At 44.5% G+C, this 27,210-nt stretch overlaps 1 protein-coding gene across 1 annotated transcript in view; it reads right to left on the bottom strand.

Moving 5' to 3' along the window:
- The window catches only part of col2a1a (collagen, type II, alpha 1a), a 150,309-nt gene that overhangs the window by 39,245 nt on the left and 83,854 nt on the right, over nucleotides 1-27,210 (bottom strand). The window contains exons 28-41 of the mRNA XM_085972645.1: nucleotides 25,402-25,455; nucleotides 23,123-23,176; nucleotides 22,665-22,718; nucleotides 22,248-22,301; nucleotides 21,141-21,185; nucleotides 11,933-12,031; nucleotides 11,730-11,837; nucleotides 11,189-11,242; nucleotides 9,631-9,684; nucleotides 9,326-9,379; nucleotides 7,767-7,820; nucleotides 4,719-4,826; nucleotides 4,552-4,605; nucleotides 624-677 (exon numbers count right to left, since the gene is read on the bottom strand). Of these exons, the coding sequence (XP_085828771.1) occupies nucleotides 624-677; nucleotides 4,552-4,605; nucleotides 4,719-4,826; nucleotides 7,767-7,820; nucleotides 9,326-9,379; nucleotides 9,631-9,684; nucleotides 11,189-11,242; nucleotides 11,730-11,837; nucleotides 11,933-12,031; nucleotides 21,141-21,185; nucleotides 22,248-22,301; nucleotides 22,665-22,718; nucleotides 23,123-23,176; nucleotides 25,402-25,455 (900 nt within the window). The remainder of the gene's footprint in view (nucleotides 1-623; nucleotides 678-4,551; nucleotides 4,606-4,718; nucleotides 4,827-7,766; nucleotides 7,821-9,325; nucleotides 9,380-9,630; nucleotides 9,685-11,188; nucleotides 11,243-11,729; nucleotides 11,838-11,932; nucleotides 12,032-21,140; nucleotides 21,186-22,247; nucleotides 22,302-22,664; nucleotides 22,719-23,122; nucleotides 23,177-25,401; nucleotides 25,456-27,210) is intronic.

The following is a 27,210-nucleotide window of genomic DNA, read 5'->3' as shown; positions in this document are numbered from 1 at the left end:
TGCACATGCAAGGCCAAATATGGCAGACTCTTGATTATCTGCCAAGTTCCATAATCCACCAGGGGTGGGGTTGCGTGTTGCTTCCCTCTATTTTGGCTGGTAACAGCTGTATATTATAGTTGTTTCTTCTGCTTTCTGGAGAGGGCAACGTTTTCACACTCTGCCAATTACAGCTCAAGCACCACTGATCAGATTAGTTTGTGCTTCATTTTTGCGAAGATGTTGCAAATTTACTGCATGGTTAGCTGTATTGTAATATTGCTTATCGTTCCATTGCACACACACAGAAGTTTCCATTCTTCATGTGTGAGCATAGACAGTGAGTCAAGGCTAGTCAACCTTAGAAAGTATCACAGCCAAGCCTGATCCCGTCTTCACCTGATGTCCTCACACCCATTTTCCAACAGGGGTCACTGGATAGTGAGCAGTAAGAGAAACCCTGGCTGATTTCCCCCCTCCCTAACCCAGGGCACTGAGGCCAATTGTAGTGCCCTATTGCCATTGAGGTTTTGGTTAAAAATACATCTGGTGCTTCTTTTGTTCTAACCATCACCTACTTCCCAAGGATAATTTTTATCTGCAGCTACAAAAAAAGACACAATATAACCCTGAGTGTTACTTACATTAGGACCAGGTGGACCAACCCTACCAGCAGCACCGGGGAAACCAGTTGCACCCTAAGAAAGAAAAAGAAAAAGAAATTGATGATGAGAAATCACTTCAATTTACATCAACGCTGAGCTGGAGTATCACTAAAACTTAGTTTTATATTACACTTCACACATTATGGTTTTAATAGCGATCTTGTCTCTCCCTATTTAATTGATACCACTATCACCATTGCTCCTTTGAACTTTCCGTCTTGTTCCTCCTCACTTCCAAACACACTGTCCAGCATGCTCTTCTTCCTTCATACAAGGTCACTGTGTTCAAATCAAAATGTCTGGCTTGGAACACAATTGGTGCTCATTGGGATGGGTATAGACTGAGTTTATTAAATACACCAGAGGACATGATGGCCCTATGCTACATGGGCCAGCAGGAAGGGGCAACATTTGGAAGGAGATTAAATAGATGGAATAGAGTCCTTGAGTACATGGGCTGTGGAAGAGTCCGTGATAGGGTAGAGTGTACATGGGCTGTGTGAGGAGATTAAATGGGTGGGTAGAGTCTATGATAGGGTAGAGTGTACATGGGCTGTGTGAGGAGGTTAAATGGGTGGGTAGAGTCTATGATAGGGGAGAGTGTACATGGGCTGTGTGAGGAGATTAAATGGGTGGGTAGAGTTCATGATAGGGGAGAGTGTACATGGGCTGTGGGAGGAGATTAAATGGGTGGGGAGAGTCCATGATAGGGTAGAGTGTACATGGGCTGTGTGAGGAGATTAAATGGGTGGGGAGAGTCCATGATAGGGGAGAGTGTACATGGGCTGTGTGAGGAGATTAAATGGGTGGGTAGAGTTCATGATAGGGGAGAGTGTACATGGGCTGTGTGAGGAGATTAAATGGGTAGGTAGAGTCCATGATAGGGGAGAGTGTACATGGGCTGTGGGAGGAGATTAAATGGGTGGGTAGAGTCCGTGATAGGGGAGAGTGTACACGGGCTGTGTAAGGAGATTAAATGGGTGGGTAGAGTCTGTGATAGGGTAGAGTGTACATGGGCTGTGGGAGGAGATTAAATGGGTAGGTAGAGTCCATGATAGGGGAGAGTGTACATGGGCTGTGGGAGGAGATTAAATGGGTGGGTAGAGTCCATGATAGGGTAGAGTGTACATGGGCTGTGTGAGGAGATTGAATGGGTGGGTAGAGTCCATAGTAGGGTAGAGTGTACATGGGCTGTGTGAGGAGATTAAATGGGTGGGTAGAGTCCATGAAAGGGTAGAGTGTACATGGGCTGTGGGAGGAGATTAAATGGGTGGGTAGAGTCCATGATAGGGGAGAGTGTACATGGGCTGTGTGAGGAGATTAAATGGGTGGGTAGAGTCCATGATAGGGTAGAGTGTACATGGGCTGTGTGAGGAGATTGAATGGGTGGGTAGAGTCCATAGTAGGGTAGAGTGTACATGGGCTGTGTGAGGAGATTAAATGGGTGGGTAGAGTCCATGGTAGGGTAGAGTGTACATGGGCTGTGTGAGGAGATTAAATGGGTGGGTAGAGTCCATGGTAGGGTAGAGTGTACATGGGCTGTGTGAGGAGATTAAATGGGTGGGTAGAGTCCATGGTAGGGGAGAGTGTACACGGGCTGTGGGAGGAGATTAAATGGGTGGGTAGAGTCCATGATAGGGTAGAGTGTACATGGGCTGTGTGAGGAGATTGAATGGGTGGGTAGAGTCCATGGTAGGGTAGAGTGTACATGGGCTGTGTGAGGAGATTAAATGGGTGGGTAGAGTTCATGATAGGGGAGAGTGTACATGGGCTGTGTGAGGAGATTGAATGGGTGGGTAGAGTCCATGGTAGGGGAGAGTGTACACGGGCTGTGGGAGGAGATTAAATGGGTGGGTAGAGTCCATGATAGGGTAGAGTGTACATGGGCTGTGGGAGGAGATTGAATGGGTGAGTAGAGTCCATGATAGGGGAGAGTGTACATGGGCTGTGGGAGGAGATTGAATGGGTGAGTAGAGTCCATGATAGGGTAGAGTGTACACGGGCTGTGTGAGGAGATTGAATGGGCGGGTAGAGTCCATGGTAGGGGAGAGTGTACATGGGCTGTGGGAGGAGATTAAATGGGTGGGTAGAGTCTGTGATAGGGGAGAGTGTACATGGGCTGTGGGAGGAGATTCAATGGGTGGGGAGAGTCCATGATAGGGTAGAGTGTACATGGGCTGTGGGAGGAGATTAAATGGGTGGGTAGAGTCCATGATAGGGTAGAGTGTACATGGGCTGTGTGAGGAGATTAAATGGGTGGGTAGAGTCCATGGTAGGGGAGAGTGTACATGGGCTGTGTGAGGAGATTAAATGGGTGGGTAGAGTCCATGGTAGGGGAGAGTGTACATGGGCTGTGGAAGGAGATTAAATATGTGGGTAGAGTCCATGATAAAGTAGGGGAATCTACTACTCTGGAATCATAGAATGGTTACAGCACGGAAGAAGGTCATTCGGCCCATCGAGCCCATGCTGCCTCTCTTCAAGAGCAGTTCAGCTAGTCCCACTACCGTAGCCCTGCAAATTTCTTTCCTTCAGATACTATCCAATTCCCTTTTGAAAGAAAAATTTAATCTGCCTCCAACACCCTTTCAGGCAGTGCATTCCAGATCCTAACCACTCGCTCCGTAAAAAAGTTTTTCCTCATGTCGCCTTTGGTTCTTATGCCAATCACCTTAAATCTATGTCCTCTTGTTCTTGACCCTTCCGCCAATGGGAACAGTTTCTCTCTATCTACCCTGTCCAGACCCCTCGTGATTTTGAACACCTCTATCAAATCTCCTCTCAACCTTCTTTGCTCCAAGGAGAACAACCTCAGCTTCTCCAGTCTATCCACGGAACTGAAGTCCCTCATTCCTGGAATCATCCTCGTAAATCTTTTCTGCACCCTCTCTAAGGCCTTCACATCCTTCCTAAAGTGTGGTGCCCAGAATTGGACACAGTACTCCAGTTGGGGCCAAAGCAGTGTTTTATACGGGTTCATCATAATTTCCACACTTTTGTACTCTATACCTCTATTCATGAAGCCCAGGATCCCGTAAGCCTTTTTAACTGCTTTCTCAACCTGCCCTGGCACTTTCAACGATTTGTGTACACATAGCCCCAGGTCTCTCTGTTCGTGCACCCCCTTCAGGATTGTACCATTTAGTTTATATGTCCTCTCCTCACTCTTTCTACCAAAATGTATCACTTCACACTTTTCTGCGTTAAATTTCATCTGCCACGTGTCCGCCCATTCCACCAGCCTGTCTATGTCTTCTTGAAGTCTATCACTATCCTCCTCACTGTTCACTATACTTCCAAGTTTTGTGTCATCTGTAAATTTTGAAATTGTGCCCTGTACACCCACAAGTCATTAATATATATCAAGAAAAGCAGTGGTCTTAGAACTGACCCCAGGAGAACACCACTGTATACCTTCCTCCAGTCTGAAAAACAACCATTCACCCCTACTCTCTGTTTCCTGTCACTTAGCCAATTTTGTATCCATGCTGCCACTGTCCCTTTTATTCCATGGGCTTCAACTTTACTGACAAGCCTATTATGTGGCACTTTGTCGAACGCCTTTTGGAAGCCCATGTACACCACGTCAACCGCATTGCCCTCATCAACCCTCTCTGTTACCTCATCAAAAAACTCAATCAAGTTAGTTAAACACGATTGACCTTTAACAAATCCGTGCTGGCTTTCCTTAATTAATCCACACTTGTCCCAGTGACTGTTAATTTTGTCCCTGATTACTGTTTCTAACAGCGTCCCCACTACCGAGGTCAAACTGACTGGCCTGTAGTTACTGGGTTTATCTTTACACCCTTAGCAACACTATTATAGAAGTATGTTAGTTATCAAGGGTAACATTTAGCCATTTTCATTTTGTTTTAAAACTTTAACTGAATAAAACCATACTCACAGGAGGACCCTGGGCACCACGAGCACCTTTAGGTCCGGTAACACCTGTTGGACCCTAAAGGAAGGAAAGAGAAAGTAATTTTACTGTGAACTTATGTCAAAGTAATGTCTCCACTGGTGAAATCCAGTGGTTTAACAGAACTATTTATAATATATTTTTTGTCTCACCTGTGGACCAGGAGCACCTGATGGACCCTGAGGACCAGGAGCGCCAGCATCACCTTTTTGTCCAGTCTCGCCAGGTTCACCCTTGGGACCAGCCTGACCATCTGAACCCTGTTGGAAAGAAAGCACAGGAGTGTGAGCAACAGCATAGATTTACACTGTAACTGGGAAAATGTGACCTCAGCTGACTTGAAAGGGTTCTTAACTAGAGACAACAAATGAGAGGTTGGGGTAAGATCCTACCTTCCTCAGCCAGGGTGAGATTCATTCATCAGCCAAGGCAGAGATCCGAGATAGAGATCTGGCCTCCATCAACCAGGGAGAGATTCCTTAATCAGCCAAGGCAGGTATCTTAGAGGGAGATCAGGCCTCCATCAATCAGGGGAGAGCCTATCCCTCAAGAGCCAAGGCAGGGATCCTAGAGGGAGATCTGGCCTTCTTCAGCCAGGGAGAGATCCTATCCCTCATCAGCCAAGGCAGGGATCCTAGAGGGAGATCTGGCTTTCTTCAGCCAGAGAGAGATCCTATCCCTCATCAGCCAAGGCAGGGATCCTAGAGGGAGATCTGGCTTTCTTCAGCCAGAGAGAGATCCTATCCCTCAAGAGCCAAGGCAGGGCTCCTAGAGGGAGATCTGGCTTTCTTCAGCCAGGGAGAGATCCTATCCCTCAAGAGCCAAGGCAGGGCTCCTAGAGGGAGATCTGGCTTTCTTCAGCCAGGGAGAGATCCTATCCCTCAAGAGCCAAGGCAGGGCTCCTAGAGGGAGATCTGGCTTTCTTCAGCCAGGGAGAGATCCTATCCCTCAAGAGCCAAGGCAGGGCTCCTAGAGGGAGATCTGGCTTTCTTCAGCCAGGGAGAGATCCTATCCCTCAAGAGCCAAGGCAGGGCTCCTAGAGGGAGATCTGGCTTTCTTCAGCCAGGGAGAGATCCTATCCCTCATCAGCCAAGGCAGGGCTCCTAGAGGGAGATCTGGCTTTCTTCAGCCAGGGGAGATCCTATCCCTCAAGAGCTAAGGCAGGGCTCCTAGAGGGAGATCTGGCTTTCTTCAGCCAGGGGAGATCCTATCCCTCAAGAGCCAAGGCAGGGCTCCTAGAGGGAGATCTGGCTTTCTTCAGCCAGGGAGAGATCCTATCCCTCAAGAGCCAAGGCAGGGCTCCTAGAGGGAGATCTGGCTTTCTTCAGCCAGGGAGAGATCCTATCCCTCAAGAGCCAAGGCAGGGCTCCTAGAGGGAGATCTGGCTTTCTTCAGCCAGGGAGAGATCCTATCCCTCAAGAGCCAAGGCAGGGCTCCTAGAGGGAGATCTGGCTTTCTTCAGCCAGGGAGAGATCCTATCCCTCATCAGCCAAGGCAGGGCTCCTAGAGGGAGATCTGGCTTTCTTCAGCCAGGGGAGATCCTATCCCTCAAGAGCTAAGGCAGGGCTCCTAGAGGGAGATCTGGCTTTCTTCAGCCAGGGGAGATCCTATCCCTCAAGAGCCAAGGCAGGGCTCCTAGAGGGAGATCTGGCTTTCTTCAGCCAGGGAGAGATCCTATCCCTCAAGAGCCAAGGCAGGGCTCCTAGAGGGAGATCTGGCTTTCTTCAGCCAGGGAGAGATCCTATCCCTCAAGAGCTAAGGCAGGGCTCCTAGAGGGAGATCTGGCTTTCTTCAGCCAGGGAGAGATCCTATCCCTCAAGAGCCAAGGCAGGGCTCCTAGAGGGAGATCTGGCTTTCTTCAGCCAGGGAGAGATCCTATCCCTCATCAGCCAAGGCAGGGCTCCTAGAGGGAGATCTGGCTTTCTTCAGCCAGGGGAGATCCTATCCCTCAAGAGCTAAGGCAGGGCTCCTAGAGGGAGATCTGGCTTTCTTCAGCCAGGGGAGATCCTATCCCTCAAGAGCCAAGGCAGGGATCCTAGAGGGAGATCTGGCTTTCTTCAGCCAGGGAGAGATCCTATCCCTCAAGAGCCAAGGCAGGGCTCCTAGAGGGAGATCTGGCTTTCTTCAGCCAGGGAGAGATCCTATCCCTCAAGAGCCAAGGCAGGGCTCCTAGAGGGAGATCTGGCTTTCTTCAGCCAGGGAGAGATCCTATCCCTCATCAGCCAAGGCAGGGCTCCTAGAGGGAGATCTGGCTTTCTTCAGCCAGGGGAGATCCTATCCCTCAAGAGCTAAGGCAGGGCTCCTAGAGGGAGATCTGGCTTTCTTCAGCCAGGGAGAGATCCTATCCCTCAAGAGCTAAGGCAGGGCTCCTAGAGGGAGATCTGGCTTTCTTCAGCCAGGGGAGATCCTATCCCTCAAGAGCTAAGGCAGGGCTCCTAGAGGGAGATCTGGCTTTCTTCAGCCAGGGAGAGATCCTATCCCTCAAGAGCCAAGGCAGGGCTCCTAGAGGGAGATCTGGCTTTCTTCAGCCAGGGAGAGATCCTATCCCTCAAGAGCCAAGGCAGGGATCATAGAGGTAGATTGGGCCTCCAACATCCAGGGAGCTGTGGGGGCTTGGGGGGCTCGGGGCAGCTGGGTGAGATTCTGCCCTTCACCAGCCAGGGCAGAGATCCTGGGGGGAAGATCCTGGCTCTAACAGCCAGCTGGAGATCCTACCTTATCAGCTGGGGCAAACAATTCTGCCCTTCATCTGCTGGGACAAAATGGAATCAATCCCACCCAAAAAGGGGATATTGATGCCTCCCTGCAGCTCCCAGTGGGGGTAGGGGCACTGATTTTGTAGTGGGATTGATGGTTGTTGAGGAGAGTTTGATGGCCAGGTCACTGGCCACCCATCTGAAGGAAATGACAGTCATATTAAATTGTATGAAAAAATAAGTAACCATCAGTCTGAACATTAAAAAGTAACAAAAATAAAAATTATAATACAGATAATTAAACAAGCCAAAGAATTAAAGTAGACCCATGTGTTAATGTGTTCATATGGAACTCCTCAGTTCGGTATTTAACAAGAGTGTCTGCGTGTTTTTATGCTACTATCACACAGAACCATTTATCTCTGTTGGGTAGAGTTTGACTTACTAATGTGCATCTAGAATTTGTTGTGACTGTTATCTTATTGTTTCTGAGTCTATACTTACAGGAGGACCAGCAAAGCCAGCAGGGCCAGGAGGACCTGTCTCACCACGGTCACCCTGAAATATAAAGATAGGCAGGTTACACACAGACACCAGTGACAGCACTAAAGAACCTGATGATGTTGGGGGTGGGAGGGGGAGATGCGGTGGGTGGCAAGGGGAGATCGTGCTCCAAAGGATTACAGCTCACGCTCAGCCAATTGCATTGAGTAACTGACTATTTCACACCTGCAAAAACTGAAAGTTCCCAACTAGCATCACATGGAACGGGAAGGTAAATTTGGGCTGAAGGGACCTAGCTTGAAATATTCTGCATCTACGACCAAATAAAATATATAGTAAACTAGCCAATCTCCCATGGCATTGCATTATGAGGGAGAAGGGAATAGAGGGTTATGCTAATAGATTAGATGAGGAAAGACAGGAGGAGGCTCGAGTGGAGCATAAATGCCGGCATGGACTGGTTGGGCCGAATGGTCTGTTTCTGTGCCGTGTATCCGATCCTATGTACATGGGGAGTCAAGACCAAGTCTTTTCTTCAGGTGAAGGGGGGAGGGGGTTAGCCCCTATTTTAAAGTCATATATTCTGTCCTTATTTTTACATTTTCTTTATATAAATTGCTATGTCCACATTTACAATGGAAACTGTTTATGTTAATTTGTCGCGCTATGATTAGAGTCTCTCACCAGTGTTGGTGCTGCAGCGCCTCCAATGAAGGGAGGGTGTAATTTCAGTGTGACAAGTTTACATAGGCCGTTTCCATTATAAATGTGGACATGGGCATTTATAATGGAAAATTTAATAGAAAGTGAGTTCAGATCTAAGATTTTTAATAGAATACAGATGTAATATTAATGTTATTATAATAGATTTCATTTCTGAGAAATTTAAAATAACATAATATTAAATAATGTATGGTAATAGCTACAAAAGCATACATAATGGCTAAGGGTGATGAGACACTCAACTAGTGCTGGACTGTATTGATAGAAACTACTGGAGTCAAGTTCTCCTTGGGGATTGGTTAGATGATGTTGCAATACTGGTTGCAGTGTCATCCAGTGCACACCAATGATACAGGGACAAACATGCACTTTTGAATCCAAAGGGCAAATTGCTTCAGAATTTTGCTTTTCAGATCTCCCGACCCAAATGTGCTCCATTCAGTCTCACCTTGGTCAACCCTCAAGTGATTTGTCAAGCTGCACTCCCTTGCTCAATTACCTGGACCAGCCAGCATGTGTCATGCAAACCGACCTGGGACCTGGTCAATGCAGATCAAAATCAATCAATGCACGGTGACCCTATTCAGGTTGGTTTTGAACAAGAAGCATCTGGCTCCCTTGTCACCAGCACATCAACCATGAGCATTAGTGGTTAAACCTGCAGGATGGAATTCTAGCATCAGAATAAGTAGGTACTCAACAAGTAATGCTTGGTTATCTTAACTCCACAAAGTGAGTTTTCATATTCTTTGTAAACCCAGGAGTACAGCTGGGATATCACTTGCATTTTGCTCTAGTTTTCACAGCAGCAGAGGAATTAAACCCTTTACACTTACAGGAGCACCACGGGAACCAGCAGCACCCGTAGGACCACGAGGACCTGTTTCACCCTAAAGGAGACACAAGAGAAAAGAGTTACCGAGATATAGGGAACAGCCACAGTGATGACCAGCAGAACTTTATTTACTCGGAAGCATTTCAATAAAAGTATTTTCTTTTTTAAAGTGAGAAGCAACAGCATGTAAGTAGCCTGTGTACCAGTCAGGCGTCTGTTCGCTTTGTTAATGTACTTTATTTTTTACATATTATCGAGAGAGTCCTTCACATTTTGCACAAACGTAAACCTCATCAGTGTTTTTACCTTCTCGCCATTGGGACCAGCTGGGCCAGGAGGACCAATTGGACCAGTTAAACCCTATAATAGGAAGAGAAAGAACAGTCAGATTGTGTCTTGAAGTGAGGCTACAGTGGGCGCTGACTAGCACATGCATCTTTCAGTCAGTGGTACTGTCTCCTTGTGAGCTGGAGAGCATTGAAACTCAAGTAAAATAATCAAGTGTAGCCAACTTTACAATAATCAAAATTTGATTTCACAGAAATGTTAAAAAAGGATTTTCCCACCCATCTGCATAATACATATAACAGGTAACAATAAAATAATAATTGGGGTGAAATCTCACTGCATAGTGTTAGTAACAAATACAATGGTAAGAAATCCCTTTGTTCACTTTCTGCCTTGTAACTTTTGTTACAATAGCAGAGGAATTTCATAAAGACGCATCAATGTGTTTGCTCCTAACATCGCACAGCATGATCTCAACCCAAATGTCGGCTTGACATTCACCCACAAGGAACAGGAATGTCCCAAGTTCCATCCCAGTCTGTGCTGAGTTAATGGGGAAAAGTGGCGGAATAAACAATGCTGTAGGAAGTAAACCTAGTTAAAAAAACTAATTTGTTCTTGAATCAACTTTGATTCAAATGCAGATGCCAAGCACTTCCCCACAGGAAGAGAAAACAAACTCTGGGTCCAATACTATAAAATATCCTTTAACCAGAATGTTTAGGGGACACTAAAATAAGTTGGACGACTGAGTTTCATTGCAGTTGCATTAATTCTTCAGTGGTTCCTGAGAGCAATGCATAAAGTTTAATTTGTCAGATGGCAGCTCTGGCTTCAACACCAAAACCTGCTGCCAGGAAGACCAACTCAAGTTACTGTCCCAGTGGATTTTTTGAGCTGAATTGCCAACTGCCAGCTTATAGCTCTCCCAATTGCCGCTCATGAAATCAATACGATTCCAGTAATCAAAATATTATTGTACCATTACAAGTAATGGAACTTAATTGAGTGTGTGTGTCTGTCCACAAGATTTAATTGCTGGAATTATGCAAATCCTGGGGTCAATTAGAGGATAATTGTTTCTCTATAGATTGGCAGTTGCTTATAAGTTCCTGGCTCTAGGTTAGAAAAAGCCAGTAGGAAATGACTGGCTTTCTTTCTCTTTTTTTAAGATGCTATTTGTTCTCTGATAAATTCTGTTCAGCTATGATTTACTGTTGTTTTGTGAATCAATGATGTGAGCCAATCAGGTGCAAGTGTAGCACAGACTCTGTATGTGTGACACTTTCAGGTGTGACGACATGCTAGGTACAAGACTATTATATGTAGGTAGGTAGATACATAGATGGATTATGGGCTCATGGGCTATACCTTACAGAGTCATCACATGAGCATGTGCATCAGCACAATCAGATACAGGGTGTAAACACAGGCCAAATTCTCCTGTATTCACAATGTATGCAGCATAGCCCAGACTATCCATCCCCTTTAAGTGACCCATTATTAAACACACACAAATCAAAAACAGAGATGTTGTTGCATTATAGAAAACTTGAGCGTGGAGTGGTTCACTTACTCGTCCGCCATCTTTGCCAGGTGCACCCTCAGGACCTTTCTCGCCACCATCACCCTAAGAGACAAACGAGAGAGGGAAAAATGAATGCTGAACCTTTAAGAGACTATAAGACAGTGAAATGCAAGTTGCTTTACTTTCTAATCTCTTCATAAAAACTAACATGCATTATGCTACATGAATAAAGGCTGATTTTTTTTTTCTTGCTCAAATTTTGTGCGAATCAGAAAATAATAATTTTAATTCATTCCCTTTAAGGCACTACTAGTGTTCAAAGTGACTATAGAAACTTGAGAATACTGAGTAATTTGCCTGATCAGTTTTGTCAATCCTGTTTTTAATCTTGAAAATCTCAGTGAGCTTACCTCAAAGTCTCCTCTTTTGTAAAGAAAAGATGTGGAAGCTCAAGCTTAGAGTAATAAATGCAAATAGTAATAAATATTACATCTGAGCAGAACAACTCCCTTATGGTAAATGTTGACTATTAGTCTTACACAAATTGACTGCAATTTAGGATGAGGAAGGGGTAAGATTGGAAGCTTACTCTGTCACCCTTTGGACCAGGAATTCCAGCAGTACCCCTCTCGCCTGGCATACCCTGGAGACCGGGAGGACCCTGAGCACCGTTGGGACCAGGAGCACCACCTGCACCCTGAAAAATGAAGCAAGAGCCTGGGTTAGAGAAAGGTCTTTAGAAATGCTTATACAAAATGTTATGTATTCATAAGAGAATAGGTAGAATCCTACCTTAGGACCATCAGCACCAGGAGTACCTGGGAGACCACGTGGACCCTGCAGACCCTGGGAACCTGGAGCTCCGCGTTCACCTGGGAAACCACGTTCACCCTGAGGACAAGGAGAGTCATGTCACTACTAGGGTATATGTACAGGAGCAGAAACACTGTCATGCAACACGACTGGTATATATGTATAGGGACCAGGAGCAATGTGACATATCACGACTAGCATATATAAAGTGTATAAAGGATAGGTTGTATATAGATGATAGGGTATATAGCATTATAAGGCTTTGCAACATAACTGGAATGAGTAATAGGATAGGGGTGTACAACAGGATAGGATGTTCTTGCCATGGAGGGAGTGCAGCAAAGATTCACCAGACTGATACCTGGGATGGCAGGAATGACGTATGAGGAGAGATTGGGTCGATTGGGCTTATACTCGCTGGAGTTTAGAAGAATGAGAGGGGATCTCATTGAAACTTATAAAATTCTAACAGGACTAGACAGACTCGATGCAGGAAGGATGTTCCTGATGGCCGGGGAGTCCAGAACCAGGGGTCACAGTCTGAGGATAAGGGGTAAGCCATTTAGGACAGAGATGAGGAGGAATTTCTTCACCCAGAGAGTGGTGAACCTGTAGAATTCTCTGCCACAGAGGGCGGTGGAGGCCAATTCATTAAATATATTCAAGAAGGAGTTGGATATATTTCTTAAGGCTAAAGGGGTCAAGGGATATGGGGAGAAAGCAGGGACCGGGTACTGAATTTGGATGATCAGCCATGATCTCATTAAATGGCAGAGCGGGCTCGAGGGGCCGAATGGCCTACTCCTGCTCCTATCTTCCATGTTTCTATGTTACTAGAACCACATCGGGATGTGTAACTGAATAGGAATATGTAACAGTATGGGGTGTGTAACAGTGCAGGGATATGTAACAGTATGGGGTGTGTAACAGTGCAGGGATATGTAACAGTATAGGGGTGTGTAGCGGTATAGGGGTGTGTAACGGTATAGGGGTGTGTAACGGTCTAGGGGTGTGTAACGGTATAGGGGTGTGTAAAGGTATAGGGGTGTGTAACGGTATAGGGGTGTGTAACGGTATAGGGGTGTGTAATGGTATAGGGGTGTGTAATGGTATGGGGTGTGTAAAGGTATAGGGGTGTGTAACAGTATTGTGGTGTGTAAAGGTATAGGGGTGTGTAACGGTATAGGGGTGTGTAACAGTATAGGGGTGTGTAATGGTATAGGGGTGTGTAACGGTATAGGGGTGTGTAAAGGTCTAGGGGTGTGTAACAGTATAGGGGTGTGTAAAGGTATAGGGGTGTGTAACGGTATAGGGGTGTGTAACGGTATAGGGGTGTGTAAAGGTATAGGGGTGTGTAACGGTATAGGGGTGTGTAACAGTATAGGGGTGTGTAACAGTATAGGGGTGTGTAACGGTATAGGGGTGTGTAAAGGTATAGGGGTGTGTAACGGTATAGGGGTGTGTAACAGTATAGGGGTGTGTAACAGTATAAGGGTGTGTAACGGTATAGGGGTGTGTAAAGGTATAGGGGTGTGTAACAGTATAGGGGTGTGTAACGGTATAGGGGTGTGTAAAGGTATAGGGGTGTGTAAAGGTATAGGGGTGTGTAACAGTATAGGGGTGTGTAACGGTATAGGGGTGTGTAATGGTATAGGGGTGTGTAACAGTATTGTGGTGTGTAAAGGTATAGGGGTGTGTAACGGTATAGGGGTGTGTAACAGTATAGGGGTGTGTAATGGTATAGGGGTGTGTAATGGTATAGGGGTGTGTAAAGGTATAGGGGTGTGTAATGGTATGGGGTGTGTAAAGGTATAGGGGTGTGTAACGGTATAGGGGTGTGTAACAGTATTGTGGTGTGTAAAGGTATAGGGGTGTGTAACGGTATAGGGGTGTGTAACGGTATAGGGGTGTGTAACGGTATAGGGGTGTGTAATGGTATAGGGGTGTGTAACAGTATAGGGGTTTGTAATAGTATAGGGGTGTGTAACAGTATAGGGGTCTGTAACACTATAGGGGTGTGTAACAGTATAGGGGTTTGTAACAGTATAGGGGTCTGTAACAGTCTAGGGGTCTGTAACAGTCTAGGGGTCTGTAACACTATAGGGGTCTGTAACAGTCTAGGGGCCTGTAACAGTATAGGGAACTGTAATAGGATAGGGTCTGTAATAGGATAGGGGTCTGTAATAGGATAGGGGTCTGTAATAGTCTAGGGGCCTGTAACAGTATAGGGGTCTGTAATAGGATAGGGGTATGTAATAGGATAGGGGTCTGTAATAGGAGAGGGGTCTGTAATAGGATAGGGGTCTGTAATAGTCTAGGGGACTGTCTAAGAAAAGAGTATATACAAATTATATGAATGTATATTTATACACTCAGGGATATATCTGTTTATACACTGTATGGCTATATCTGTGTTTATGTGTTCAACCATAAATGTTTTTCGATGCTTTGGCAACATAAGATGTACCTTGTCATGCCAATAAAGCGATTTGAATTGAATTGACTGTAACAGTCTCGGGGCCTGTAACAGTATAGGGAATTGTAACAGTATAGGGGTCTGTAATAGGATAGGGGTATGTAATAGGATAGGGGTCTGTAACAGTATAGGGGTCTGTAATAGGATAGGGGTATGTAATAGGATAGGGGTCTGTAATAGGATAGGGGCCTGTAACAGTATAGGGAATTGTAACAGTATAGGGGTCTGTAATAGGATAGGGGTATGTAATAGGATAGGGGTCTGTAACAGTATAGGGGTCTGTAATAGGATAGGGGTATGTAATAGGATAGGGGTCTGTAATAGGATAGGGGTCTGTAACAGTCTAGGGATCTGTAATAGGATAGGGGTGCGTAACAGTATCAGGGTCTGTAACATTATAGGGATCTGTAACAAAATAGGGGTTTGTAACAGTCTAGGGGTGTGTAACGGTATAGGGGTGTGTAACAGTTTGGGGGTGTGTAACGGTATAGGGGTGTGCAACAGTATAGGGGTGTGTAACGGTATAGGGGTGTGTAACAGTATAGGGGTGTGTAACAGTATAGGGGTGTGTTACGGTATAGGGGTGTGTAACGGTATAGGGGTGTGTAACAGCATAGGGGTGTGTAACGGTATAGGGGTGTGTAACAGTATAGGGGTGTGTAACAGTATAGGGGTGTGTAACAGTATAGGGGTGTGTAACAGTATAGGGGTGTGTAACAGTATAGGGGTGTGTAACAGCATAGGGGTGTGTAACAGTATAGGGGTGTGTAACAGTATAGGGGTGTGTAACAGTATAGGGGTGTGTAACAGTCAAGGGGTGTGTAACAGTATAGGGGTGTGTAACGGTATGGGGTGTGTAACAGCATAGGGGTGTGTAACAGTATAGGGGTGTGTAACAGTATAGGGGTGTGTAACAGCATAGGGGTGTGTAACAGTATAGGGGTGTGTAACAGTATAGGGGTGTGTAACAGTATAGTGGTGTGTAACAGTATAGGGGTGTGTAACAGCATAGGGGTGTGTAACAGTATAGGGGTGTGTAACAGTATAGGGGTGTGTAACAGTATAGTGGTGTGTAACAGTATAGTGGTGTGTAACAGTATAGGGGTGTGTAACAGTATAATGGTGTGTGACAGTCAAGGGGTGTGTAACGGTATAGGGGTGTGTAACGGTACAGGGGTGTGTAACGGTATAGGGGTGTGTAACAGTCAAGGGGTGTGTAACGGTATAGGGGTGTGTAACAGTCTAGGGGTGTGTAACAGCATAGGGGTGTGTAACAGTATAGGGGTGTGTAACAGTCAAGGGGTGTGTAACGGTATAGGGGTGTGTAACAGTATAGGGGTGTGTAACAGTATAATGGTGTGTAACAGTCAAGGGGTGTGTAACGGTATAGGGGTGTGTAACAGTATAGGGGTGTGTAACGGTATAGTGGTGTGTAACAGTATAGGGGTGTGTAACAGCATAGGGGTGTGTAACAGTATAGGGGTGTGTAACAGTCAAGGGGTGTGTAACGGTATAGGGGTGTGTAACAGTATAGGGGTGTGTAACAGTATAATGGTGTGTAACAGTCAAGGGGTGTGTAACGGTATAGGGGTGTGTAACAGTATAGGGGTGTGTAACGGTATAGTGGTGTGTAACAGTATAGGGGTGTGTAACGGTATAGTGGTGTGTAACAGTATAAGGGTGTGTAACAGTCAAGGGGTGTGTAACGGTATAGGGGTGTGTAACAGTCTAGGGGTGTGTAACAGTATAGGAATGTGTAACAGTCAAGGGGTGTGTAACAGTCTAGGGGTGTGTAACGGTATAGGGGTGTGTAACGGTATAGGGGTGTGTAACGGTATAGGGGTGTGTAACGGTATAGGGGTGTGTAACGGTATTGGGGTGTGTAACGGTCTAGGGGTGTGTAACGGTCTAGGGGTGTGTAACGGTAGAGGGGTGTGTAACGGTATAGGGGTGTGTAACGGTATAGGGGTGTGTAACAGTATAGGGGTCATAGAGTCATAGAGTCATAGAGTTATACAGCACAGAAAGAGGCCAGCGCGTCCGTGCCGGCCATCAAGCCCTGTCTAATCTAATCCCATTTTCCAGCATTTGGTCCGTAGCCTTGTATGCAATGGCATTTCAAGTGCTCATCCAAATGCTTCTTGAATGTTATGAGGGTTCCTGCCTCTACCACCCTTTCAGGCAGTGAGTTCCAGATTCCAACCACCCTCTGGGTGAAAAAGTTTTTCCTCAAATCCCCTCTAAACCTCCTGCCCCTTACCTTGAATCTATGCCCCCTTGTTATTGACCCCTCTACTAAGGGGAAAAGTTCCTTTCTGTCCACCCTATCTATGCCCCTCATAATTTTGTATACCTCAATCAGGTCCCCCCTCAGCCTTCTCTGCTCCAAAGAAAACAACCCCAGCCTGTCCAGTCTTTCTTCATAGCTGAAGCGCTCCAGCCCAGGTAACATCCTGGTAAATCTCCTCTGCACCCTCTCCAAAGCAATCACATCCTTCCTATAGTGTGGCGACCAGAACTGCACACAGTACTCCAGCTGTGGCCTCACCAGCGTTTTGTACAGCTCCATCATAACCTCCCTGCTCTTATATTCTATGCCTCGGCTAATGAAGGCAAGTATCCCATATGCCTTTTTAACCACCTTATCCACCTGTTCTGCTGCCTTCAGGGATCTATGTACATGCACACCAAGGTCCCTCTGATCCTCTGTCTTTCCTAGGGTCCTGTAGCCTGAGGCTTCCCGCCTCGCTATTTACCACCCCACCAATTTTCGTGTCATCTGCGAACTTACTGATCATACCTTTTACATTCACATCCAAATAATTAATGTAGACCACAAACAGCAAGGGACCCAGCACCGATCCCTGCGGTACCCCACTGGACACAGGCTTCCAGTCACAAAAACAACCTTCCACCATCACCCTCTGCCTTCTGCCACTAAGCCAGTTTTGGATCCAATGTGCCAAGGCACCCTGGATCCCATGGGCTCTTACCTTCCTGACCAGTCTCCTATGCGGGACTTTATCAAAAGCCTTACTGAAATCCATGTAAACCACATCCACTGCATTACCCTCATCCACACACCTAATCACCCCCTCGAAAAATTCAATCAAATTGGTCAGACATGATCTTCCCTTGACAAAGCCATGCTGGCTATCCCTAATTAATCCCTGCCTCTCCAAGTGGAGACCAATTCTGTCCCTCAGAATTTTGTCCAATAATTTCCCTACCACTGATGTTAGGCTCACTGGCCTGTAATTCCCTGGTTTATCCCTACTACCCTTCTTGAATAATGGTACTACGTTAGCTGTTCTCCAGTCCTCTGGCACATCCCCTGTGGCCAGAGAGGTTCTGAAAATTTGTGTCAGAGCCCCTGCAATCTCCTCCTTTGCCTCACATAGTAGCCTGGGATACATCTCGTCCGGGCCTGGGGATTTATCCACTTTTAAGCCTGCTAAAACCGCTAGTACCTCCTCCCTCTCGATGCTAATATGTTCAAGTATATCACAGTCCCCCTGCCCGATTTCTATGTCCACATCGTCCTTCTCCATAGTGAACACAGATGCAAAAAATTCATTTAAAACGCCACCTACATCCTCTGGCTCTACACACAGTTTGCCACTTTGGTCCCTAATGGGCCCTACTCTTTCCCTAGTTATCCTCTTGCCCTTAATATACTTATAAAACACCTTAGGATTTTCCTTTATTTTGCTCGCCAGTGTTATTTCATGGCCCCTCCTCGCTCTCCTAATTTCTTTTTTAAGTATCCCCCTGCACTTTTTATACTCCTCTAGGGCTTCCTCTGTCTTTAGTCCTTTGTATCTGCCAAAAGCCCCCCTTTTTTTCCTAATCCATTCTCGTATATCCCTTGACATCCAAGGTTCCCTGGGCTTGTTGGTCCCACCCTTGAACTTGGGTAACAGTCTAGGGGTGTGTAACAGTATAGGGGTGTGTAACAGTATAGGGGTGTGTAATGGTATAGGGGTGTGTAACAGTCTAGGGGGGTGTAACAGTCTAGAGGTGTGTAACAGTATACGGGTGTGTAACAGTATAGGGGTGTGTAACAGTATAGGGGTGTGTAACAGTCTAGGGGGGTGTAACAGTATAGGGGTGTGTAACGGTATAGGGGTGTGTAACAGTCTAGGGGTGTGTAACAGTATAGGGCTGTGTAACGGTATAGGGCTGTGTAACGGTATAGGGGTGTGTAATGGTATAGGGGTGTGTAAAAGTATAGGGGTGTGTAACAGTCTAGGGGTGTGTAACGGTATTGGGGTGTGTAACAGTCTAGGGGTGTGTAACAGTCTAGGGGTGTGTAACAGTATAGGGGTGTGTAACGGTATTGGGGTGTGTAACGGTATAGTGGTGTGTAACGGTATAGGGGTGTGTAACAGTATAGGGGTGTGTAACGGTATAGGGGTGTGTAACAGTATAGGGGTGTGTAACGGTATAGGGGTGTGTAACGGTATTGGGGTGTGTAACAGTCTAGGGGTGTGTAACGGTATTGGGGTGTGTAACAGTATAGGGGTGTGTAACAGTATAGTGGTGTGTAACGGTATAGGGGTGTGTAACGGTATAGGGGTGTGTAACAGTCTAGGGGTGTGTAACGGTATAGGGGTGTGTAACGGTATAGGGGTGTGTAACAGTATAGGGGTGTGTAACAGTATAGGGGTGTGTAACGGTATAGGGGTGTGTAACAGTATAGGGGTGTGTAACGGTATAGGGGTGTGTAACGGTATTGGGGTGTGTAACAGTCTAGGGGTGTGTAACGGTATTGGGGTGTGTAACGGTATAGGGGTGTGTAACGGTATAGGGGTGTGTAACAGTATAGGGGTGTGTAACGGTATAGGGGTGTGTAACAGTATAGGGGTGTGTAACGGTATAGGGGTGTGTAACGGTATAGTGGTGTGTAACGGTATAGGGGTGTGTAACGGTATAGGGGTGTGTAACAGTATAGGGGTGTGTAACGGTATAGTGGTGTGTAACGGTATAGGGGTGTGTAACAGTATAGGGGTGTGTAACGGTATAGGGGTGTGTAACGGTATAGTGGTGTGTAACGGTATAGGGGTGTGTAACAGTATAGGGGTGTGTAACAGTATAGGGGTGTGTAATGGTATAGGGGTGTGTAACGGTATAGGGGTGTGTAAAAGTATAGGGGTGTGTAACAGTCTAGGGGTCTGTAATGGTATAGGGGTGTGTAACAGTATAGGGGTGTGTAACAGTATAGGGGTGTGTAACGGTATAGGGGTGTGTAACAGTATAGGGGTGTGTAACGGTATAGGGGTGTGTAACAGTATAGGGTGTGTAACGGTATATTGGTGTGTAACGGTATCGGGGTGTGTAAAATATAGGGGTGTGTAACAGTAAAGGGGTGTGTAACCGTATAGGGGTGTGTAACGGTATAGGGGTGTTTAACGGTATAGGGGTGTGTAATGGTCTAGGGGTGTGTAACAGCATAGGGGTGTGTAACAGTCTAGGGGTGTGTAACAGTATAGGGGTGTGTAACAGTCTAGGGGTGTGTAACGGTATTGGGTGTGTAACAGTCTAGGGGTGTGTAACAGTCTAGGGATGTGTAACGGTATAGGGGTGTGTAACGGTATAGGGTGTGTAACGGTATAGGGTGTGTAACGGTATGGGGGTGTGTAACGGTATAGGGGTGTGTAACGGTATAGGGGTGTGTAACAGTCTAGGGGTGTGTAATGGTATAGGGGTGTGTAACGGTATAGGGGTGTGTAACAGTATAGGGGTGTGTAACGGTATAGGGGTGTGTAACGGTATAGTGGTGTGTAACGGTATAGGGGTGTGTAACAGTATAGGGGTGTGTAACAGTATAGGGGTGTGTAATGGTATAGGGGTGTGTAATGGTATAGGGGTGTGTAAAAGTATAGGGGTGTGTAACAGTCTAGGGGTCTGTAATGGTATAGGGGTGTGTAACAGTATAGGGGTGTGTAACAGTATAGGGGTGTGTAACGGTATAGGGGTGTGTAACAGTATAGGGGTGTGTAACGGTATAGGGGTGTGTAACAGTATAGGGTGTGTAACGGTATATTGGTGTGTAACGGTATCGGGGTGTGTAAAATATAGGGGTGTGTAACAGTAAAGGGGTGTGTAACCGTATAGGGGTGTGTAACGGTATAGGGGTGTTTAACGGTATAGGGGTGTGTAATGGTCTAGGGGTGTGTAACAGCATAGGGGTGTGTAACAGTCTAGGGGTGTGTAACAGTATAGGGGTGTGTAACAGTCTAGGGGTGTGTAACGGTATTGGGTGTGTAACAGTCTAGGGGTGTGTAACAGTCTAGGGATGTGTAACGGTATAGGGGTGTGTAACGGTATAGGGTGTGTAATGGTATAGGGTGTGTAACGGTATGGGGGTGTGTAACGGTATAGGGGTGTGTAACGGTATAGGGGTGTGTAACAGTCTAGGGGTGTGTAATGGTATAGGGGTGTGTAACGGTATAGGGGTGTGTAACAGTCTAGGGATGTGTAACGGTATAGGGGTGTGTAACAGTATAGGGTCTGTTACATTATAGGGGTCTGTACGATTACAGCGTTATATAACAGGATAGTTTTCTGTAACATAGGAATGTATAGAGTTCATAGTAAACACTGGCACACTGAAAGCTGGGTGTAACAATGTTGGGAACTTTTTGTTGCTCATGCACATAATTATTTGATATATGTTCATTTTTTTCTGAGAAATAATGTGATACTTACTCTTGGACCTGTCTGACCTGCGGCACCAGCCTCACCTGGAACACCCTTTCCAAGAAAGAGAAAATACAAGTGAGTAATGACAGACAGTAAAGATTACACAGACATGACATTATATAGGGAAGTGTAGGAGACCAGTAATTTCTGCACTAGAGCAGCCTGTGTAAGTCTGTCCTGCGCCATTTCTACTGCATTTTTGTTGGGTCTTTGTTAAGAAACTCAATCACCAGCACGGTTACCCTCTGTGGTAAGGACCAATGCAGTTACCCCTCAGTGAGGCCCAGTCATAGTTAATTTCCCCCCCGCCACATACAATATCTGTTGAGGCTTTTCTAATACCTCTCTTGGACTCCAGGACAGGATACAAGAAACAGTTTGTCTGATAGGTGATCCCTCTCTCATCTCTGGCCTGCAATGCTCTTGCACTGTTGGAACCTTTTTTGCCTCTAATTTATCGAGACGACTATAGCAATTGTTCCTTCTAATTTCCAAATAAGCCATCCTCCACCCTCTTCCTCCTCCCTGTATCCTGACTGTATTGAAATCAAGACTTATCGTACCGTCTCTTCCCCTAATTCATTTAGGGTAATTTAAACTGTTATAGTGGATCAAAAAACGGGCGATAGTGAATCGACAGCCCACTTTACACCTTGCCTGACTTACTTTTTGATTGACTTCAAAGAAAAAAAATTCAGGAGAGGTGTAAAATCGGCTGCTGATTTGCCCGTTAAAAGTTCAAATGACCTCCATTGTTTCTTGAGACCCAAAATAGCGGAACTTCTCACCTCCCTCCAGTTTTCCCTTCCTCCTACAATCTATAATCTTTTAAAGGCCAAATGTGGTGCCACCTAACCATAGCCTACAGAACATTCACTGCATTTCAAAAATAACACATTGTATGAACATTGTCACGTTCTGAAGTGATAAGGTGCTATATATTATTATTTGCTGATTTACTCCTACTGCTCTTTTCTATCTCGGTGGCGCCCTACACTGTGGGCCTTGGCCCTTCACATTGGCTTAGATTACAAATAAATGTGAAGGGCTAAAAACTGAACAGTTGAAAATGTTTTAACATTAAGGGTACGTTGCCTGAGGCTAATTACTTACCTGGTCACCTGGCTTGCCACCTTCACCAGGAGGACCTGGGGGACCTGGTAGACCCTGCAATAAGTGCAAAACAATTTGATTAACACAATGGAAAATCTGAAACTTTAGAGAGCGAGAAGGAGCAGGATTTGTGTGGGGTAGATTTACTGTTAACCAGAGATTTTGTTAAATAAATTCAATAGGGTTATAGTAATAATTCTAAGGAATTAATATAATACTAAGGAGTTTTGGAAATGTCATCTTCCAAACATATGCTTTAAATAAGTAACAGCAGCAATCTGTTTTAAAAGATTTAGAATTAAAAAATAACATGAATGATCCTTTGCTAAATGAGCCAGTTTGCTAATTATACATCACAAACTTAAAACAAAGTCAGGCTGCGTGAAATACGTTCTTTTAGTAAAATTGAATACAGACCTGGAAGCCAGGAGGACCGGGAGGACCTTGTTCACCTCTCTCACCAGCAGGTCCCTGCAAAATGAAACAGCAGCAGTGTCAGGAGTGGAGAAACACCTCGGCTATTAACGCACCAATATTTTTCAGGCCATGCTGAAGAGTGCTGTTGGAAACAGCTCAACGTGAGAGATCCCATTAAACTCTTGTAACAAGACAATGAAACGTTTTAGAGTTGGCCATCATTTTATTTAAATGAAAGTTACTGTAAGTTTGATGATTTTTGTAACAGAAATTTTACAAGTTAGATTAAAATCTGATAAGATGTGACAGTCAGTGGAGCGTGCTTCAATATGGAGGGGCATGAGGGATGACATAAAGACAATATATAACTTTTAAATGGATTGAAGAGTTCTAATTTAACAGTTTGATCAGACAAATCAAAACTTAAATGATAAATCATCCAAGGTATTTGAACTCACTGATGGACCAGGAGGACCCTGAGCGCCTGTCTCACCATCTTTGCCAGGCAGACCCTATGGAAAGGAAAGAGAGTTGGCATTCAGCATAAAGTAATGGAATCAAAGCTGTAACATCTTAACATACAGATAGATTTTAGAGTTCTCTGTTAATCCTGCGAGGGCTGCACTTTAAAACACTCAGTACAAGTTGTTGCCACTCAGACTCACAGTGTACTGCTATTATAGTATATTGCGATTTATTGTACTTTACTATACTGTCTATATAATACTATGCTATCAAATTATATTATAGTGCTATATCATTACTATGGTGTGCTTTATTATAATCAGGTGTGCTTTATTATAATCATGCTGTGCTATACTATAGTGTACCATAACGTACTTTATCATGTTATGCTATACCATACTATCCATATATTGTATACTGTGCTATGCTATACTGTGCATATAGTTTGACACATATGCTATATTACACCATACTGTGCATATTTGTATATTACTATATTGTACTTTAGCATATCATACAATGTATATTCTGTGCTATTCCATAATGTTCTGTGTATACATTGTATATTGCATATATTACATTATGCAGTGTATATATTGTACTACTCCATGCTATATCAAATCATATTGCACATATACCATGCCCCACTATCCTTTGCATTACTGGATTATATTGTGGATACACTCATGATGTCTACATACTGTATTGTATATGATGTGTGGTACTCGTAATGTATATGCATACTGGACTGTACATAATGTGGTGGACTTGTATACTGTGCTGTATTTAATGTCAGTACTGCTAATGTACACATGTACTGTATGTAATGTGGGATACTTGAAATGCATATAGACTATTATATATAATGTGGTGTAGTTGTACGGCATATAGACTGCACTGTATGTAATGTGGGAGACTGCTAATGTACATATATATATTGCACTATATATCATTTGGGGTTCTTGTAATTCCCATATTGTGGACTACAATGTGGGTGCTTGTAATGTACATATATATAGTATATATATAATGTGGAGTACTTGCAATATACATATATACTGTTCTATATATGAAATGTGGAGCACTTCTAATGTACATATACTGCACTCTATAATGTGGAGTACTTGTAACATAGATATACTGTACTGTATAGACTGTGGAGTACTTGTACATATACAGCATTATATATAATGTGGAGCACTAGGTAATGTTCATATATACCTTACTATATATAATGTGGAATACTTATAATATACCTATGTACAGCACTGTCGATACTGTTCTTGTTCTTATACACTTGTTGGAACCAATGAAACAGTTACTTTTAGGGAATAACAACAGAAAATGCTGGAAATACTCAGCATCCGTGGAGAGAGAAACAGAGTTAACGCTTCAGGTCTGGGACCCTTCATCAGAACTCAATAGTTACTTTTAGGGGTTTGTCCTACAATGCTAATAGAGATTGAACTGGGATCAGGGGAATTGGTATTATAAATAGGTTGCGTTATACTATACAGGGTGTGTTTATTGATCCCGCACTCCCAGCAGGAAAACACGTTCAAAGAGACAATGGGTTGGAGATAAGGCTACGGCAGTGTAGAGCCAGTTTTCCAACCCATGCTTCCGTTGAACCCAGTCGCTGCTGGGAATGTGGAATCATTGATTTTACACTTATATTATTATTTTACACTGTACCTTGCCTTACAATACTGTGTAAGAACAGTACTAAACTGTGGCATTTCATTATTCTACTTCGCACTGCACCAAACTGCACTATAATCTTGATTGGTAATATACTAGTTAATATTTTGATGTTCCACTGCAACTCAGCAAGATCTTCCTGATGTAATAACGGCTTCATTGTGACATCAGAGCAGCATTTAATTGCCTTTAGTGCATTTCCACATAGTTAAATAAAATTAGGCCAGGCGCTTCAGGTTATTAACCACTGTAAAAACAGACTGCAGAATAAGGAGCGTTGGGGAACTCAGTGTATCCACTCATCAATAAGATCTTTCGAACCCATCCTTTGTCAGGAGGTCTTTTTCAATGAATAGTGTGTCTTGCTATTCCCAGCTGTGTATGCTTTATTTACAATACTTTCTATCACATGGAACATATTATGACCATCATATCAGACAGTGCTGCGCTAGGCCAGTCAATGTGTACATCAATGCTGACCATGGTATAATGCCTGCTCAATAGGTCAATCAAGATCAATAGCTTTCAATTGTTGAATTACAGTTGTTCTGCAAAAGATCTGGTTACTTACCCTCAACCCAGGAGCGCCAAGGAGACCCTTCTCACCAGCCTTGCCAGGCTCACCCTAGTGAAAAGAAAGAAAATAATGGCTTTACATTCAATATTGGCAGGACATTGCGTCTATCAAATAGTTTTGCTTTATCATCATAGGAAATCGACTGAAACTATCAGTGAGTACAGTACAGTACATGCAGAAACCATCAGAGTACAGTATAACACATGCTGAAACCATCAGAGTACAGTATAACACACGCAGAAACCAAGAGAGTACAGTAAAACACACGCAGAAACAAAGAGAGTACAGTATAACACGCGCAGAAACCATCAGAGTACAGTATAACACACGCAGAAACCATCAGAGTACAGTATAACACACGCAGAAACCATCAGAGTACAGTATAACACACGCAGAAACAAAGAGAGTACAGTATAACACGCGCAGAAACCATCAGAGTACAGTATAACACGCGCAGAAACCATCAGAGTACAGTATAACACGCGCAGAAACCATCAGAGTACAGTATAACACACGCAGAAACCATCAGAGTACAGTATAACACACGCAGAAACCATCAGAGTACAGTATAACACACGCAGAAACAAAGAGAGTACAGTATAACACGCGCAGAAACCATCAGAGTACAGTATAACACGCGCAGAAACCATCAGAGTACAGTATAACAAACGCAAAAACCATCAGAGTACAGTATAACACACGCCGAAACCATCAGAGTACAGTATAACACGCAGAAACAAAGAGAGTACAGTATAACACACGCAGAAACCAAGAGAGTACAGTATAACACGCAGAAACAAAGAGAGTACAGTATAACACGCAGAAACAAAGAGAGTACAGTATAACACGCAGAAACAAAGAGAGTACAGTATAACACGCGCAGAAACCATCAGAGTACAGTATAACACGCGCAGAATCCAAGAGAGTACAGTATAACACACGCAGAAACCAAGAGAGTACAGTATAACACGCAGAAACAAAGAGAGTACAGTATAACACGCGCAGAAACCATCAGAGTACAGTATAACACGCGCAGAAACCATCAGAGTACAGTATAACAAACGCAAAAACCATCAGAGTACAGTATAACACACGCCGAAACCATCAGAGTACAGTATAACACACGCAGAAACCATCAGAGTACAGTATAACACACGCCGAAACCATCAGAGTACAGTACATGCAGAAACCATCAGAGTACAGTATAACACACGCAGAAACCAAGAGAGTACAGTATAACACACGCAGAAACCATCAGAGTACAGTATAACACACGCAGAAACCATCAGAGTACAGTATAACACGCAGAAACCATCAGAGTACAGTATAACACATGCAGAAACCATCAGAGTACAGTATAACACACGCAGAAACCAAGAGAGTACAGTATAACACACGCAGAAACCATCAGAGTACAGTATAACACATGCAGAAACCATCAGAGTACAGTTTAACACACGCAGAAACCATCAGAGTACAGTATAACACACGCAGAAACCATCAGAGTACGGTATAACACACGCAGAAACCATCCGAGTACGGTATAACACACGCAGAAACCATCAGAGTACAGTATAACACACGCCGAAACCATCAGAGTACAGTATAACACACGCAGAAACCATCAGAGTACAGTATAACACACGCCGAAACCATCAGAGTACAGTACATGCAGAAACCATCAGAGTACAGTATAACACGCAGAAACCAAGAGAGTACAGTATAACACACGCAGAAACCATCAGAGTACAGTATAACACACGCAAAAACCATCAGAGTACAGTATAACACACGCAGAAACCA

This window comes from Somniosus microcephalus, chromosome 33 (assembly GCF_052327205.1).
Source record: "Somniosus microcephalus isolate GS21.2 chromosome 33, FLI_Smic_1.0, whole genome shotgun sequence".
Lineage (NCBI taxonomy): Eukaryota > Metazoa > Chordata > Chondrichthyes > Squaliformes > Somniosidae > Somniosus > Somniosus microcephalus.
Note: the sequence above shows the minus strand (reverse complement) of the source record. Positions and strands in the feature narration are given on the sequence as shown.